General features: G+C 49.0%; 1 protein-coding gene across 9 annotated transcripts in view; it reads left to right on the top strand.

The window, feature by feature from the left end:
* DGKZ (diacylglycerol kinase zeta) overlaps nucleotides 1-15,757 on the top strand; it is a 759,825-nt gene that overhangs the window by 469,701 nt on the left and 274,367 nt on the right. For all 9 annotated transcript variants that reach the window (XM_085646693.1, XM_085646692.1, XM_085646686.1 and 6 more), the window contains 2 exons: nucleotides 7,695-7,808; nucleotides 12,571-12,711. In XM_085646693.1, coding sequence (XP_085502819.1) covers nucleotides 7,695-7,808; nucleotides 12,571-12,711 — 255 coding nt within the window. The remainder of the gene's footprint in view (nucleotides 1-7,694; nucleotides 7,809-12,570; nucleotides 12,712-15,757) is intronic.

Raw genomic sequence — 15,757 nt, 5'->3', positions numbered from 1 at the left:
TGTATTTTGTTGGGATTTATTAAAAATGTCTACTCCCATTCTCTAGAGAGTAGAGTCACGATGAGGTGGCATATGCAAAACTTTACAAACCATCCAGATGAAATAATTATGCCCCTTTAATATTTTTAAAACCCTCCTTTCACCGACTTGTGTAATGGGTTAAAGATTTCTTTGCGGTTCAAATAGAACCCTCGACAAATAATATCCTGAATAAAACAACATCAGTGATGTAATATCTTCTGTACAGAAGTCAGCCTTTCAGTTTGTTTTCTTCAAGTCTCTACCTGAGGCTTGTGACCGATGTCCTGATTTAAAATTAACATAAAATGCTGCTCTTCCGCCACTACCTTAGCAAGCGATAAAGACCTGTCCGCACCTCAGAAGTATTGGATCGAGGAGTTCTGCTCTCAAAGTAAGCTCCACAACGTTTTTCATTAGAAGTCAATTTCTGTTGAGCTTCTAAGACTGTTCTAGAGGGAATTCTGGCCACACCCTCTTTCTTCCAGTCCATGAAATGTAAGGCTTCACCAACAAGACCCTAAAAGGAGAGATCTCGGCGGGTTTGTTCACTTCCTTTAGAATGTCTTGCCCTATTGACCTGTGATCACTTGTGTAATTTTTTTTTCTGTTATGCAACTCATCAAGAGGTCCAATCTTAAGGCCTTTGTGGATAGGGATTCTCAAACTCCTAGATTCCTCTTCCAGACTTAGGTCCAATCTTAAGGCCTTCGTCGATAGGGATTCTCAAACTCCTTTAGATTCCTCATCCAGACTTGAGTCCAATCTTAAGGCCTTTGTGGATAGGGCTTCTCAAACTCCTAGATTCCTCTTCCAGACTTAGGTCCAATCTTAAGGCCTTCGTCGATAGGGATTCTCAAACTCCTAGATAACTCTTCCAGACTTAGGTCCAATCTTAAGGTCTTGATCGATAGGGATTCTCAAACTCCTAGATTCCTCTTCCAGACTTGGGTCCAATCTTAAGGCCTTGATCGATAGGGATTCTCAAACTCCTTTAGATTTTTCTTCCAGACTTAGGTCCAATCTTAAGGCCTTCGTCAATAGGGATTCTCAAACTCCTGGATAACTCTTCCAGACTTAGGTCCAATCTTAAGGTCTTGATCGATAGGGATTCTCAAACTCCTAGATTCCTCTTCCAGACTTGGGTCCAATCTTAAGGCCTTCGTCGATAGGGATTCTCAAACTCCTTTAGATTCCTCATCCAGACTTGGGTCCAATCTTAAGGCCTTCGTCGATAGGGATTCTCAAACTCCTAGATACCTCTTCCAGACTTTGCCTTCAGTTTCTCTGACCGGTAGAGATATTCTTATAAATGTAGGCATGTTTACCTCATAGATGGTTCCTAAAATCTGAATTTGCCACATTTCCCAAAGCCTTAAAAATTCCTAAGCCCCTTTAAATACCAAAAGTGCAGATGGTTTCTGTTTTGCACATAGTGTACAAATAAACCATTTTCTTGAAAGCTAATATTTAATTTTTTGTTTTTAAATAATTGTAATAATTCCAATGGTGTTTAAGAAAAAAGCACCAGAGAAAGTAATGACAGAACTCTTAAACATAAGTTTGTTTATCCTTCCATGACCCTCCTTAACCCCTTCAGTGCCCGCCCCTTTCCCCGCCCTGTGCCGCGCCTTTCATTAGCGGGCGGGGTCTATGACGAGCTGGACTCGTCATGGGCACAGCGCAACCGCGGCCCATGACGAGTCCAGCTCGTCATGGGCACTGAAGGGGTTAATGAGTCAAGTGAGTATCTGCTGTAGTTCTGCTGCCAACTGTGAGAGGTTTGACTTTTTGAAACGTGATTGAATACAGTCCGGGCCCTCGCGGGCGTCTCCTTACTTTCACATATAATGTACTTACCCTGTTCCGACAGACATGGAACTGTCTGATTGTATGTAGCAGGGCCCAGTTTGAATTCAAAGTCCTTTCCCCTAATCCTCAGATGTCCCCACATTGATAGAGTTCATCAAAGTAAAACTTGCCACTTGCTTGGATTCACTAATGGAACCGCAGGGGGCTCGGTGCTCACCGGAGATCTAGACGCACCCCCCATTCCAAAAAGCCTGGTCGTGATTCTTTAATACTTCTTTGTTAGCAGCATCCCACTCCTTCAGCTGCTGTCCCTCCTTGCACGCCTTCGCAACGTGTCTTTTGCTCTTCTACACCACTAGGCTGGCTCTGCCGTGTTATAATATTCACTCTAAATAAAAAGGCATTCCCAGTCTCCTCCGGTCTAGGAGCTCTTGGAGCGTTGGCACCCCGCTTCCTTCTATACGGGAGAGTCGGAGGTCCAGAATGTCGTTCATGGGGGATTATTTATGAACACTTCCTTCAGCCAACACTCGAGCCACTCTAGCTGCCCCTCTTTCACCTTTTCTCAATCTCTCAAGTCAGGTTTGCAGAGGAACAGACCAGTATCTCGGTTCCCATTGCACCCACTTTAAAGTCATACCACCTGTTACGGGAGGGGGTCTGATATAAATTCCTTCCGCTTACATTCATTTCCAAGTGTAATACGCAGCTATCGCTATAATCCTGGGAAGGATCCGCACTCGAGACCACGAGTGACCAAAATGTAGTCAATGGTTGATGTGGAGGAGCTGTGCCTGTGAGTCCGATTCCTTGGAATATACCCCGCTATCTCCCATCTCATCTTGCGCCGTCACATCTGATTGCACGTTCACTTCCGATGTAATGAGCACATTGAAGGCACCCCCCACCCCATCAGCACTGTTTGGCAGGCCCGATAGCCTCCATTTTTTTTCTTCCTTCGATGTTGATTCATCAGGGACAACCTAGTCAATCCCCCTGGTGGAATATGTGTATTAATCAGGATAACCTTCATTTCATTCTTTTTGTTAAGTGCCAATTCGTAATAATGCTCAGATATGGCGAATCCACAAGCATCACTTGACCATCCCAACGCATGGTGCTTTGAGTCATGATTCCGTCCTCCTTTTTGCACGGCCTTTCGCAGAGGATTCTTGGGGACGGAGAGTACATGCACGCAGGTTATGGTGCACCTTGACGAAAGTGTGACTACAGGGGTCTCTCCCTCGCTCTCCTCACATGGGGCGTGTAAGTTTCCTTAAAAGGACGATATGACATGTATATTAGGTAGAGCATTGACATAGGTCAGCCTACGCAGTGGGGTCATCCTACCAACTAGTGTGGTAGGACAAGGAGCCCTTTCTCTATTTTTCTTGTCCTGAGGAATGCCGCGGACCCCTTGGGCCAGATAGGCAGAAACAGTTCGACAACACTTACCACTATGGTGATGGGGCAATAAATCCCCATGCTCAAAGGTCTTGTTTTTTAATATCATATTATCCCCTCCTCAGAATAAAATTAATTCTGGAGATTATACTGATTTTTAACTCACTCACTATATGGGCCCCCATTTAGCTTTAGAATAACCTCCCTGTCCCCAGGTGTAGGCCCGCTCTCCATCAAAACGTGTTTTTGGAGAGCAAGGACTGCTGATGATGAAGCATGACACCTGGTGTTGTGTGAGGACAGTCCTTCACTTTTTAGGTCTCGCCTGACCCAGCGCATGCGCTGGTCTGGCGATACTTATTGAGAGGGCTCCAAAAAGTACTAGCAGGCCAGCCTAGAGCTACAGTGCATGTGCGCGCGTGCTTTACCGCAATTACTTTCACTTTGATGTTTGATCGCGATCGCAATCACTTTCGCGGCCGCACGGCCGCTTGGCATAGCCAATAGGTCTCGCTTTTGGGACCTTATAAGTATTTAGTTATGCAACTGTTGCATGGCTAAACTCTTATAAGGTCCCAAAGGCGAGACCTATTGGCTATGCCAATGCTTGTTGTGAGATGCCATCGCTCACTTCACTTAGCATTATCTAGGTTACAGTCACGACACTTGGAGCGGCTTCTGTTGTGTGTTCATGTGCACAGGGAACTCTGCTCGTACTTCCCTCTCTCACCTCTTCCCCACTGTCAGCCTCTCTGCCAGGATGGGTACCCTTCCATTAGAAATCTCTGACCTTTTAAAGCAACGCATACATCTATCCACTTCAGCAGGGGACGAAAGGGTATCGAGATAAGTGGATCTGCTGGTACACAGTTGCTGCCTGTTCTTCAGTGTGTTCCCCGCTCACTACCTGTCGCACTGTCCCCTTTCACTGCCCTTAAACCAATCTTTCCACATCCCAGTCAGTCTCTTGCATTAGTCTACCCCTGCGCTGCAAACAAAAGCGAGCAACCCCTCAATACCAAGGAGCTCGGGTTAAAAGAGTAATAATAAAAAAAGCATCCCCAGGTATTCCTCAAATTTAATATTCGGAAACCTGAATTCAGTCACCCGTCTTTCACTCATCAAGCCTCCTCAATCAACTTCAGAAATATTGTGCATAAATGATACCATTGATCATATAGAAAGAATATAAATGTAGATAGACAGATTTATTTTTGTTTAGGCAAAGTATTCTCAAAAGACATTCATGAATAAAAATATATTCTGTTAGATATCACACAAGAAACACATTAAAACAGAAGAATTTATAAAACAGACAATTTGCTCAGTCTTAAACAAGATCACATTTACCAAATTTACATCAGTCCAGTTATGAATCAATATTCAGATACAATTGATCACTCCCAGAGATTGCAAAATAAAAACTGTTGATGCGTTTCGGTTTCAAGAATTTATAAATCCACCCTTTTCAGGACGGTCAGTCTTTTCTTTCTTCCTTTAATTTTTGGCGTCAAGTCATCAAATATAACGCATAGGATAGCCTTTTCTTGTCCCATTAAAGGGTGAAGTCGAGGGAGGAGGCTTCAGCCAATCCTTGAGGGAGCGACACTCTTGACATCCTAGAAGCTGCTGGATTTCAAAACGTCTCTTTTTCTCGCATACAGGAAACTTGACACCCAACGTCTCACTGACAATGATAAAATCAGGGGGTTGCACCCTTTGTTAGTAACTCGGCTTCTAAAGCCCCTTGCTTATGGCAATTCCTAATTCAATAATTCCTGTTACTCAAGATCTGAAAGGACCAGCTGGTTTACGCGTAATCCCTCTCAGTGGTTGAGACCTCTGCCCCCAACACTTACAATATCTGTGATAAAATATCTGTTTGAAGCTTCTTTGCTCACCCGTATTGACATCCGAGTCTACTCCCCACTGTCCAAGCTTGAACCTGTCCCCTCCCTCATCTATTAGTAATTCTATATTTATTGAGCATACAAATACCACTTAAGCTAGGATACAGGTGTGAAGCTCTGTTTAAGTCTCTCCTCTCCCACACTTGTGCCTGTGTTTCAGTTTTACCCTCTCCTTGCCTGTCTCTCCCCTTCTGCAGTGACAGCCTGTGCTTTAGTCTGTCATCTACCACAGGTGTACTTGTGCTGCAGTTTCTACCATCTCAAAGTCTGTGCCACAATGACTGTGATTCAGTCTCTTCTCTCCCACAGCTGCAGTCTGTACTTCAGTTTCTCCCCTCTCACTGCCTGTGCTTCAGTTTCTCCCCTCTCACTGCCTGTGCTTCAGTTGTTCCCTTCTCACTGCCTGTGCTTCAGTTTCTTCCTTCTCACTGCCTGTGCTTCAGTTTCTCCCTTCTCACTTGCCTGTTCTTCCGTTTCTCCCTTCTCACTTGCCTGTTCTTCCGTTTCTCCCTTTTCACTGCCTGTGCTTCAGTTTTTCCCTTCTCACTGCTTGTGCTTCAGTTTGTCCCTTCTCACTGCTTGTGCTTCAGTTTGTCCCTTCTCACTGCCTGTGCTTCAGTTCCTCCCTTCTCACTGCCTGTGCTTCAGTTCCTCCCTTCTCACTGCCTGTGCTTCCGTTTCTCCCTTCTCACTGCCTGTGCTTTCGTTTCTCGCTACTTGTGCTTCAGTTTCTCACTTCTCACTGCCTGTGCTTCAGTTTCTCCCTTCTCGTTACCTGTGTTTGTTTCTCCCTTCTCTCTGCCTGTGCTTCAGTCTCTTCCTTCTCATTGTCTGTGCTTCAGTTTCTCCCTTCTCGATGCTTCTGCTTTGGTTTCTCCCCTCTCACTGCCTGTACTTCCGTTTCTCTCTTCTCACTGCCTGCGTTCTAGTTTCTCCCTTCTCACTGCCTGTGCGTCAGTTTCTCCCTTCTCGCTGCCTGTGCTTCAGTTTCTCCCTTCTGGCTGCTTGTGCTCCAGCTTCTCCCTTCTCGCTGCCTGTGCTTCAGTTTCTCCCTTCTCGATGCCTGTGCTACAGTTTCTTCCTTCTCGTTGCTTGTGCTTCAGTTTGTTTCTTCCTTCTCAATGCCTGTGCTTCAGTTTCTCCGTTCTCACTGCCTGTGCTTCAGTTTCTTCCTTCTCATGTCCTGTGCTTCAGTTTGTTTCTTCCTTCTCAATGCCTGTGCTTCAGTTTCTCCAATCTCATTACCTGTGTTTCAGTTTCCCCCTTCTCGCTGCCTGTGCTTCAGTCTCTTCCTTCTCATTGTCTGTGCTTCAGTTTCTCCCTTCTCGCTACTTGTGCTTCAGTTTCTCCCTTCTCACTGCCTGTGCTTCAGTTTCTCCCTTCTCACTGCCTGTGCTTCAGTTTCTCCCTTCTCGTTACCTGTGTTGGTTTCTCCCTTCTCTCTGCCTGTGCTTCAGTCTCTTCCTTCTCATTGTCTGTGCTTCAGTTTCTCCCTTCTCACTGCTTCTGCTTTGGTTTCTCCCTTCTCACTGCCTGTACTTCCATTTCTCTCTTCCCACTGCCTGTTCTTCAGTGTCTCCCTTCTCATTGCCTGGGCTACAGTTTCTCCCTTCTTGTTGCCTGTGCTACCGTTTTTTCCTTCTCATTGCCTGTGCTTCCATTTCTCCCACCTCGTTACCTGTGTTTCAGTTTCTCCCATCTCGCTGCATGTGCTTCTGTTTCTCCCATCTCGTTACCTGTGTTTCAGTTTCTCCCATCTCGTTACCTGTGTTTCAGTTTCTCCCTTCTCGTTGCCTGTGCTTCAGTTTCTCCCTTCTCACTGCCTGTGCTTCAGTCTCTTCCTTCTCATTGCCTGTGTTTGTTTCTCCCTTCTCATTGCCTGTGTTTGTTTCTCCCTTCTCACTGCCTGTGTTCCAGTTTCTCCCTTCTCGCTGCCTGTGCTTCAGTTTCTCCCTTCTCGTTGCCTGTGCTTCAATTTCTCCCTTCTCACTGCCTGTGTTCCAGTTTCTCCCTTCTCACTGCCTGTGTTCCAGTTTCTCCCTTCTCGCTGCCAGTCCTTATGTTTCTCCCTTCTCGCTGCTTGTGCTTCGGTTTCTTCCTTCTCGGTGCCTGTGCTTCAGTTTCTCCCTTCTCACCACCGGTGCTTCAGTTTCTCTTTTCTCACCGCCTGTGCTTCAGTTTCTCCCTTCCAACCGCCTGTGCTTCAGTTTCTCCCTTCTCACTGCCTGTTCTTCAGTTTCTCCCTTCTCATTGCATGTGCTTGTTTCTCCCTCCTCACTTCTTGTGTCTCACTGCCTGTGTTTCAGTCTGTCCCTTACCACAGTTGCTGCCTGTTTTTCTGCCTGTCCCTTCTCAAGCCTGGTCCTCACTGCCTGTGTTCCATGCCATCCCCTCTTGCAGTGACTTTCTGTGCCTCACTCTTTCCTGTCCCACAGTTGCTGCCTGTTTTTCAGCATGTGACCTCTCATTGAGTGGGGTGCAGTCTGTCACTTCCCGCAGTTACTGCCTGCGCTTGCCTTTGTGACAATTGTCCTGTGCTTTCTCCCCCAGGTGGGCTGGATTCTCTCCATCTTGGACCAGCTTCACTTGAACCCGCAGCCACCAGTCGCCATACTCCCTCTCGGGACAGGAAATGATCTTGCCAGGACTCTAAATTGGGGCGGGGTAAGTATTACTGCAAGGGCACAATACCCCAGGGGTCACAGCATGGCCGTGGACAGGGTACCCTTGGAGCACAGCGCAGCCTAGGGCAGAATCTGCAGTGGTGCAGAGCACTGCTAAGGGTGGGTTACCCCAGTGGCCACAGCATGGCCAAGGGCAGGGTACCCTTGGAGCACAGTGCAGCCAAGGGCAGAATCTGCAGGGGTGGAGTGCGCTGGTAATGGTGGGTTACCCCATGGACAGTGCATGACCGAGGGCAGGGTACCCTGGGAGCACAGCACAGCCTAGGGCAGAATCTGCAGGGGTGGAGCGTGCTGTTAAGGGTGGGTTACCCCAGGGGCCACAGCATGGCCAAGGGCAGGGTACCCTTGGAGCACAGTGCAGCCAAGGGCAGAATCTGCAAGGGTGGAGTGCGCTGGTAATGGTGGGTTACCCCAGGGACAGTGCATGACCGAGGACAGGGTAGCACAGCGCTGCCAAGGGCAGGTGCTCTCATTGGTGCACAGCGCTGCAAATGGTGTTACCCCGGGGCCACACCATGGCCAAGGGCAGGGTGCCCAAGGGCCAGGGAGGAAAGCACAGCTTGGCCAAGGGCAGGGTACTCTGGGAGCACAGGGTTGCCAGGCAGGGTATCCTGGGGCCACATCTGGTCTAGGATGTCTCTCCAAAGGGAGAGCTTGGCCAAGGGCAGGGTATTCTCATGGCACACAGCATGACCAAGGAGAGGGTACCCCAAGAGCACAGCACACCCAAGAACAGAATCTGCTAGGAGCGCAAAGCACTGATTGGGGTGGGTTACCCCGGGGCCAAAGCATGACCAAGAGCAGAATAACCCAAGAGCGCATTGCAGCCAAAGGCAGGACCTACCGGGGGGCACTGCGCCATCGAAGGTGGTGGCCAGTGGGCACAGCATGAATATTGGCAGGCTGTCCTAGGGAACACAGAGCGACCATGGGCAGGGTGCCCTAAGGGCCTGGGAGCAAAACTGAGGGGAGGATACAGTGTTCACGGAGAAGGGCATGGTGATCTGGGGGCACCACATGCCACCAGACCTTATTCCAAAGGCTGATGCTAGAACAGTGGCCCCTTAATGGGGAACCTTCTCAACCTGAAGACGAAGCTGGGCATCCCAAGGTAGAGCTGCGTCTCTGGGGCTTCAAATATCAAGACATCAGTGTGCACGCCTGTGCCAGGATGTACACTGTCCTCCTCTGTACCAGGCTCCTCACTGCCCTCTCGCCTGTTGAGGCCAGGACTACCACTGTCTGCTCCAGTACCGGGTCTTTACTGCCCTCCTTTGTACAGGAACCTTAATGCCATGGCTCCTCTTCAAGACCTGTTCCATTACTGCCATCCTCAAGTATCACACCTTCAATGCCCTCCTTTGTACAGGAACCTTACTGCCCTGGCTCTTCTTCTAGATCTGTTCCATCACTACCATCCTCAAGTACCACACCTTCAATGCCCTCTTTTGTACAGGAACCTTACTGCCCTGGCTCTTCTTCTAGATCTGTTCCATCACTACCATCCTCAAGTACCATACCTTTAATGTCCTGTTGAGGCACAGGTATGACCATGGTTCTGGTCCAGCGACATTGCTGTGCCCTCCAGTTGCAGGATCATCATTTCCCTCGTCCAGCCCTGAGCTACGAATGTCCTCGTGCACTCGAGAACCACGGCTGTGCTTTTCAAAGGCTTTTCTGCGCCATCATGCCATCCTTCTCCCCAGTACTAGCACCACCCTCTCTTCTCCGGCACCCACCCAAGTCCTGTCCAGACACAGAACCTTCCTTGCACCCTTTTTTCCCAATATCATGCGCTCCATTCCCACTTCAGGTGCACAGCTGCCCTCCCCCACTCTAGGGTGTTCATAAACCTCTCCCATCCCTGGACCACCACCACCCACGTCTCCTATTATGGAACCTCCACAGCCATGCCCCATCCCAGAGCAATCATGGCCTCCAGAGGCGATACTTTGCAGCAGTGGCTGCTACCGGACTCGGGTAGAGGGGCAGGGGTGAGGTAGGTGGGGAAATGAAATGGATAAGATAAAAACACACTTACCTGGCTACGGTCGGTGTTGCCGCCGACTCTCCTCCGATCCTCTTTATCTTCTTGTCTTCTTTCTGTCTGGAGTCTACCTTTGCAAAATCTATCCGCTCTGTCAATTCTTTCTTACATGTTCCACAGCAGTTGACCTGCTGTGGATCATGGCTTAAAGTAAATAAATGCTATGATGCGGTCAAAGCTGGCCATATCATAGTGCTTTTTTAAAATTTTATTTTTTTACTTTAAGCCAAGTTGCACAGCAAGTCAACTGCTGTCCACCATGTATTTAAAAAAACAACTATTGACAAAGACAATAGATTTTTTTATAGGCGAAACCTATTGGCTTTGCCAATGCTTTTAAGGTTTGTTGTGACAGCGCAACTGATCTAAACCTTATGTTGTCACAAAAAGAGCTTTCATGAGCATTACATAGAGGGACTGTGGTTCTTCTCAAATGTTGGTTCATCCGAATACAGCTTCTGATTTGTCAAAAACAGTGTGCTTCCACAGAAAGAGTGCTTTGGTTGAGTTAATTGGTTTACCCAGCTGCTTGAGCCAGGCTCTTTATCGAGCAGAGCTACTGTGTTTGACCTTTTTGTCTCACATGTGCCACTGTAATGGATGACGCTTGTCATATAAGATAACACAAACGCCACTCCATGCTATTAACTGCTGCTAGATAGTTAATGTTGTTGATTTTAGGTCGAGCATTCGAGACCTCTTGTATATACTTTAGCATATACTTATTATATACTTATATGTGTATGTACTTTGTGTGCTCTGGAGATCAGCCCTAAGACTTATCTGCTTCCGCTTGGAGGCAGTTGAACAGAAAAAAAGTCCCTATTTAACTGTCTTGATAGAAAACGACCAGCAGAGGGCAGTAAAATACCAGAATCACTTTAGCATACTCTAGATTTCGGTCCATAGAAATTGTCTTCCAAGAGCACCCGTAGACAATAATATATTTTTTTAATCTTTTATTTTCAGTGATATGACAACCAAAAGCCGTATTTTATATTAAAAACAGAGGTTTGGACTATACAGTTTCCTGCTGAAATGCAATATTTCTCTCCATGTGTTCCTATATATGGCGTGTCGCACAGTTTGGTGCTTACTTTCCCTCCATGTTAAAGAACAGATATTTCAGCACCCAGGCTAATGTGCTGACTAGCTACGTACATGTAAGGTCCCAAAGGCAAGACCAATTGCATTGCAAATGCTTGTTTCTTCTCTGGCTGCCATGTATAAAAGCCTCGGCTCAGTACAGCAGGGCTTTGTTGGTTACGGTTCAAAGCCAACGACCAAGATTATAAGATGGATCTGTTTATTGTGAAAAGGTACAATAAAGTCATTGTGACTGACTTATTTATTGTGAACATTGCATGTTAACATCAGGTTTAAGGTCGGATTGTTATTACTTCCTTCGAATCTGAGGAGCGGTATTTTGTTGCATGTAATCTCACAGTTTACTGTAGTAGGCAAGGGTTCTAGTGTTTATTACCGCTTTGACAAATCCTAGGGATAGATGTTTTGCGCTGTAATAATCCTTGCTCGCCCTCCTCGGAGACATCGTGCCTGATTTAGATGGCAGAGTACTGTTTGTACTCAGTCAGTACAGTGCAGTAAAATACTCCATCGCCTTGATGGAGTACCTGTCTTTGGCATTTAGGGATGCCTGCCAGCCCTGCAGACATCTCTGGTCTTTGGCAGGAACCATCATTTTAAAGGTTTGACTGCCAGTATGATAAAATTGGCAAATGTTTGTCAAACTTTTAACATGTTTTTCGTTTTTTGTTTTTTTTAAACTCTCAAAGCAAGAGTTGGTTTTTGCATCAACAATGAATGACCCTCGCACATGAGTTCTCTCCCCTGGTGTGTAGGTTATTTACACGTTTTTACTGTCCCTCTCTGCCAGGTTTTTTACCAAACTTTGATAGAAAGTGAAAACTGGCCATTCTACCACCCACTTGGATAGGTGGTCGAGGCTCCAAAACTCTTGAGGGTCCATACTCCGCCGATCCTTCTCAATTCTATATCAGGGGTGGAGCGGGAGTAGGCTCAGTCATCGAGGTAATGAGCGGGAGTAGCCTCAGCCATCGAGGTACTGAGCAGGAGTAGCCTCAGTCATCAAAGTACTGAGCAGGAGTAGCCTCAGTCATTGAGGTACTGAGCAGGAGTAGCCTCAGTCATTGAGGTACTGAGCAGGAGTAGCCTCAGTCATTGAGGTACTGAGCAGGAGTAGCCTCAGTCATTGAGGTACTGAGCAGGAGTAGCCTCAGTCATCCAGGTACTGAGCAGGAGTAGCCTCAGTCATCCAGGTACTGAGCAGGAGTAGCCTCAATCATCGAGGTACTGAGCAGGAGTAGCCTCAGTCATCGAGGTACTGAGCAGGAGTAGCCTCAGTCATTGAGGTACTGAGCAGGAGTAGCCTCAGCCATCGAGGTACTGAGCAGGGGTCGGCTCAGCTTTGAGGGCGATGAGTGGTCTCAACCTTCAGGACGAGGGGTCGGCTCAGCTTTGAGGGCGAGGACTGCGCTTTGAGGACTATGGCAAAGACCAGCTTTCAGGGCAGGTAGGAGGCAGCCTTTGAGGGCATGTTTGAGTTTAGCATTAAGCTTCTCCCTGCCTTTCTCCATTGAGTCTCACCGTCTCTGCCAAAGCAAGTATCTCTCTTTTCCTTTGCATCACACAGTCCTTTTCTCCTTTGCTGCAGGGTTACACTGACGAGCCCGTGTCGAAGATCCTGTCCCACGTGGAGGATGGAAACATCGTGCAGCTAGACCGCTGGAACTTGCATGTGGAGCGAAACCTCAACGCCAGCCCCGAGGACCGGGATGAGACAGCCACGGACAAGGTGAATTCCCTTTCTTTGCCGTCCTTTGTTAACTCCTCCTCTCTACCTCCCAGTGACTCTTCCCTCTCATCCCTTTCGGTGACTCTTCCCTCTCATCCCTCCAGTGACCCTTCCCTCTCATCCCTCCGGTGACTCTTCCCTCTCATCCCTCCGGTGACTCTTCCCTCTCATCCCTTTCGGTGACTCTTCCCTCTCATCCCTCCAGTGACCCTTCCCTCTCATCCCTCCGGTGACTCTTCCCTCTCATCCCTCCAGTGACTCTTCCCTCTCATCCCTCCAGTGACCCTTCCCTCTCATCCCTCCGGTGACTCTTCCCTCTCATCCCTCCGGTGACTCTTCCCTCCCGTCCCTCCGGTGACTCTTCCTTCTCATCCCTTCCGTGACTACTCCTCCTATCTTTCTTGTGACTCTTATATCTCCCTTGCATCTGTCCCATTTCTTTTCCCTCCCCTTCTTATCCCTTCAGTAACTCTTCTTTCCGATGGATACTTCTAACCGTAGATGCCTCACCTTTTGAATATTTCCCAGGCCTCAGACTGGATCGTGAAACTTTAAAGCTGCTCTACTGCATGCAGATAGGTGGTGTTGTGCGGCTCCGTGGCGACGTTTAATTCTAGAAGTGACGACCGTTCTCCATATATGCGCCACACGTGTGCTGATGTAGATTCCTTTTTTCACCAGATGTGGATCCAGAGCTTCACCTTGGTCTTTGGCTCACTTCTTTGAACACCATTATCTATTGCGCAAGGGGAAAAATCACCCCCTAAACAACAGGGTTTAAGACATGTAGGGACTGTCACAACCAGATGTCTGTGATGGACCCTTATGAAGCCTGTTTGTGGTGCCTAGGGGCCAGAGCACAACTCCAGGGCCTGTGACAACTGCACCCAAATTAATCCAAAGGCCATATAGAGCCATAAAACCAAACTTTACGTCGCCAAGCACAAGAAGACCTCTTGCCATGACCGGTTGAAGTCAACTGGAAGATCCAGTTTCAGCTCCCGATGTAATTCCAAAGGGAGATCTTTATGGTGGTCAAAGACTTTCAGAAAGTCCAAGAAAGGCAGAGTGGGAATCGGCCCTTCTCCACCACTCTCCGACTCCAGAAAAGAACATGCAAGGGCATCAGTGGGCCTCCTGGTCTCACTCCCATCTCTAGTGGAGCGGATGGCAAATTTGGTCCTACGTACCCAGAATCCTCCGGTCCATCCTTAATGTTGCAGCAAGTAGAGATCTTCAGACTTCATGGTACTGTAGATATTTGCCACTTCATCGGCTCCCTCTAGTGCACCTTCACGCCCTAAGGATCTGTAGGGTCCTCCAGTCAGACTTCGGCCGGTGGGTCCATCTTCAGCACAGTCTGTCCCCCGTGGACCAGCATTGGTTACAACAACGACTCTGGCGCCATCACCTGCACCAGTTCCTTTTGCATCAATGCCAGTGCTGATGCCAGAGGAGGATGTGCAGCCCATAGTGCTCTCTGCAATGACCTCAACTGAGATGGCATCCAGCTCTAACAGGCGCACCGTCTTCCGACAGCCCTTTGGAATCCAACACTTTCCCCTTACCAGATGATGGGGCCAGACTTTACACAAACGTTTCACCACAGACTCGCAGAATGAAGGAAACCACTATATTCCCCAATATGATCTGAACTGGTCCGAAGAACTTCAGGATTCCAGTAGGCGGCTTCATACCCTTGAGACTGGCTTTGTGCCCCCTCTAGTCCTGCCATGGTGGAAAGTGCCTCTTTCACAGTTGTGATGTGAAGGGCGGCTGAAGTGTTATATGTATAGCTTCCCGCTATGGAAGTAAAGACCTTATGCTTTGGCGGAAGAACTCAAAAGTGGTCTGTCTCCCACAGAGCTGCTGTTACAATTTAATGAGCTCCTTACAGATACTTTTTTGGGGTACTTTGTCAAAACCTTGTTCTGGTCCTCCCGTTCAGTCCGGTTGTGGGTCGCCAGCACCAGGCGGCCCCGCTTTCTCATGCAAGGGAGCGCTTGGTGATGCAGGTGTCCACCAGCAAAATTAATCCCAATGCATTCCCTACTACTCCGCCTGATTCTGAATCCAAACACAGAGACATTTGGGAAAAGGATTTCCTCTTCCACCAGCCTCGCCCTCTGATCTGTGAATGCCGCAGCCTCGCCCTCAGATCCGTGGATGCCGCAGCCTCACCCTCCGATCCGTGGATGCCGCAGCCTCGCTCAGATCCGTGGATGCCGCAGCCTCGCCCTCAGATCCGTGAATGCCGCAGCCTCGCCCTCAGATCCGTGAATGCCGCAGCCTCACCCTCAGATCCGTGGATGCCGCAGCCTCACCCTCAGATCCATGGATGCCGCAGCCTCACCCTCGGATCCGTGGATGCCGCAGCCTCGCTCTCAGATCCGTGGATGCTGCAGCCTCGCCCTTAGATCCGTGAATGCTGCAGCCTCACCCACAGATCTGTGGATGCCGCAGCGTCGCCCTCAAATCTGTGGATGCCGCAGCGTCGCCCTCAGATCTGTGGATGCCGCAGCCCCGCCCTCAGATCTGTGGATGCCGCAGCCCTGCCCTCAGATCTGTGGATGCTGCAGCCTCGCCCTCAGATCTGTGAATGCCGCAGCCTCACCCTCAGATCCGTGGATGCCGCAGCCTCACCCTCAGATCCGTGGATGCCGCAGCCTCACCCTCGGATCCGTGGATGCCGCAGCCTCGCCCTCAGATGCATGGATGCCGCAGCCTCGCCCTTAGATCCGTGAATGCCGCAGCCTAAGATCTGTGGATGCCGCAGCCTCGCCCTTAGATCCATGAATGCCGCAGCGTCGCCCTCAGATCTGTGGATGCCGCAGCGTCGCCCTCAGATCTGTGGATGCCGCAGCGTCGCCCTCAGATCTGTGGATGCCGCAGCGTCGCCCTCAGATCTGTGGATGCCGCAGCCCCGCCCTCAGATCTGTGGATGCCACAGCCTCGCCCTCAGATCCGTGGATGCTGCAGCCTCGCCCTCAGATCCGTGGATGCCGCAGCCTCGCCCTCAGATCCGTGGATGCCGCAGCCTCGCCCT

Source organism: Triturus cristatus, chromosome 3_1 (genome assembly GCF_964204655.1).
Source record: "Triturus cristatus chromosome 3_1, aTriCri1.1, whole genome shotgun sequence".
NCBI classification, from domain to species: Eukaryota; Metazoa; Chordata; class Amphibia; order Caudata; family Salamandridae; genus Triturus; species Triturus cristatus.
This window is presented reverse-complemented; position numbering and strand designations above follow the sequence as displayed.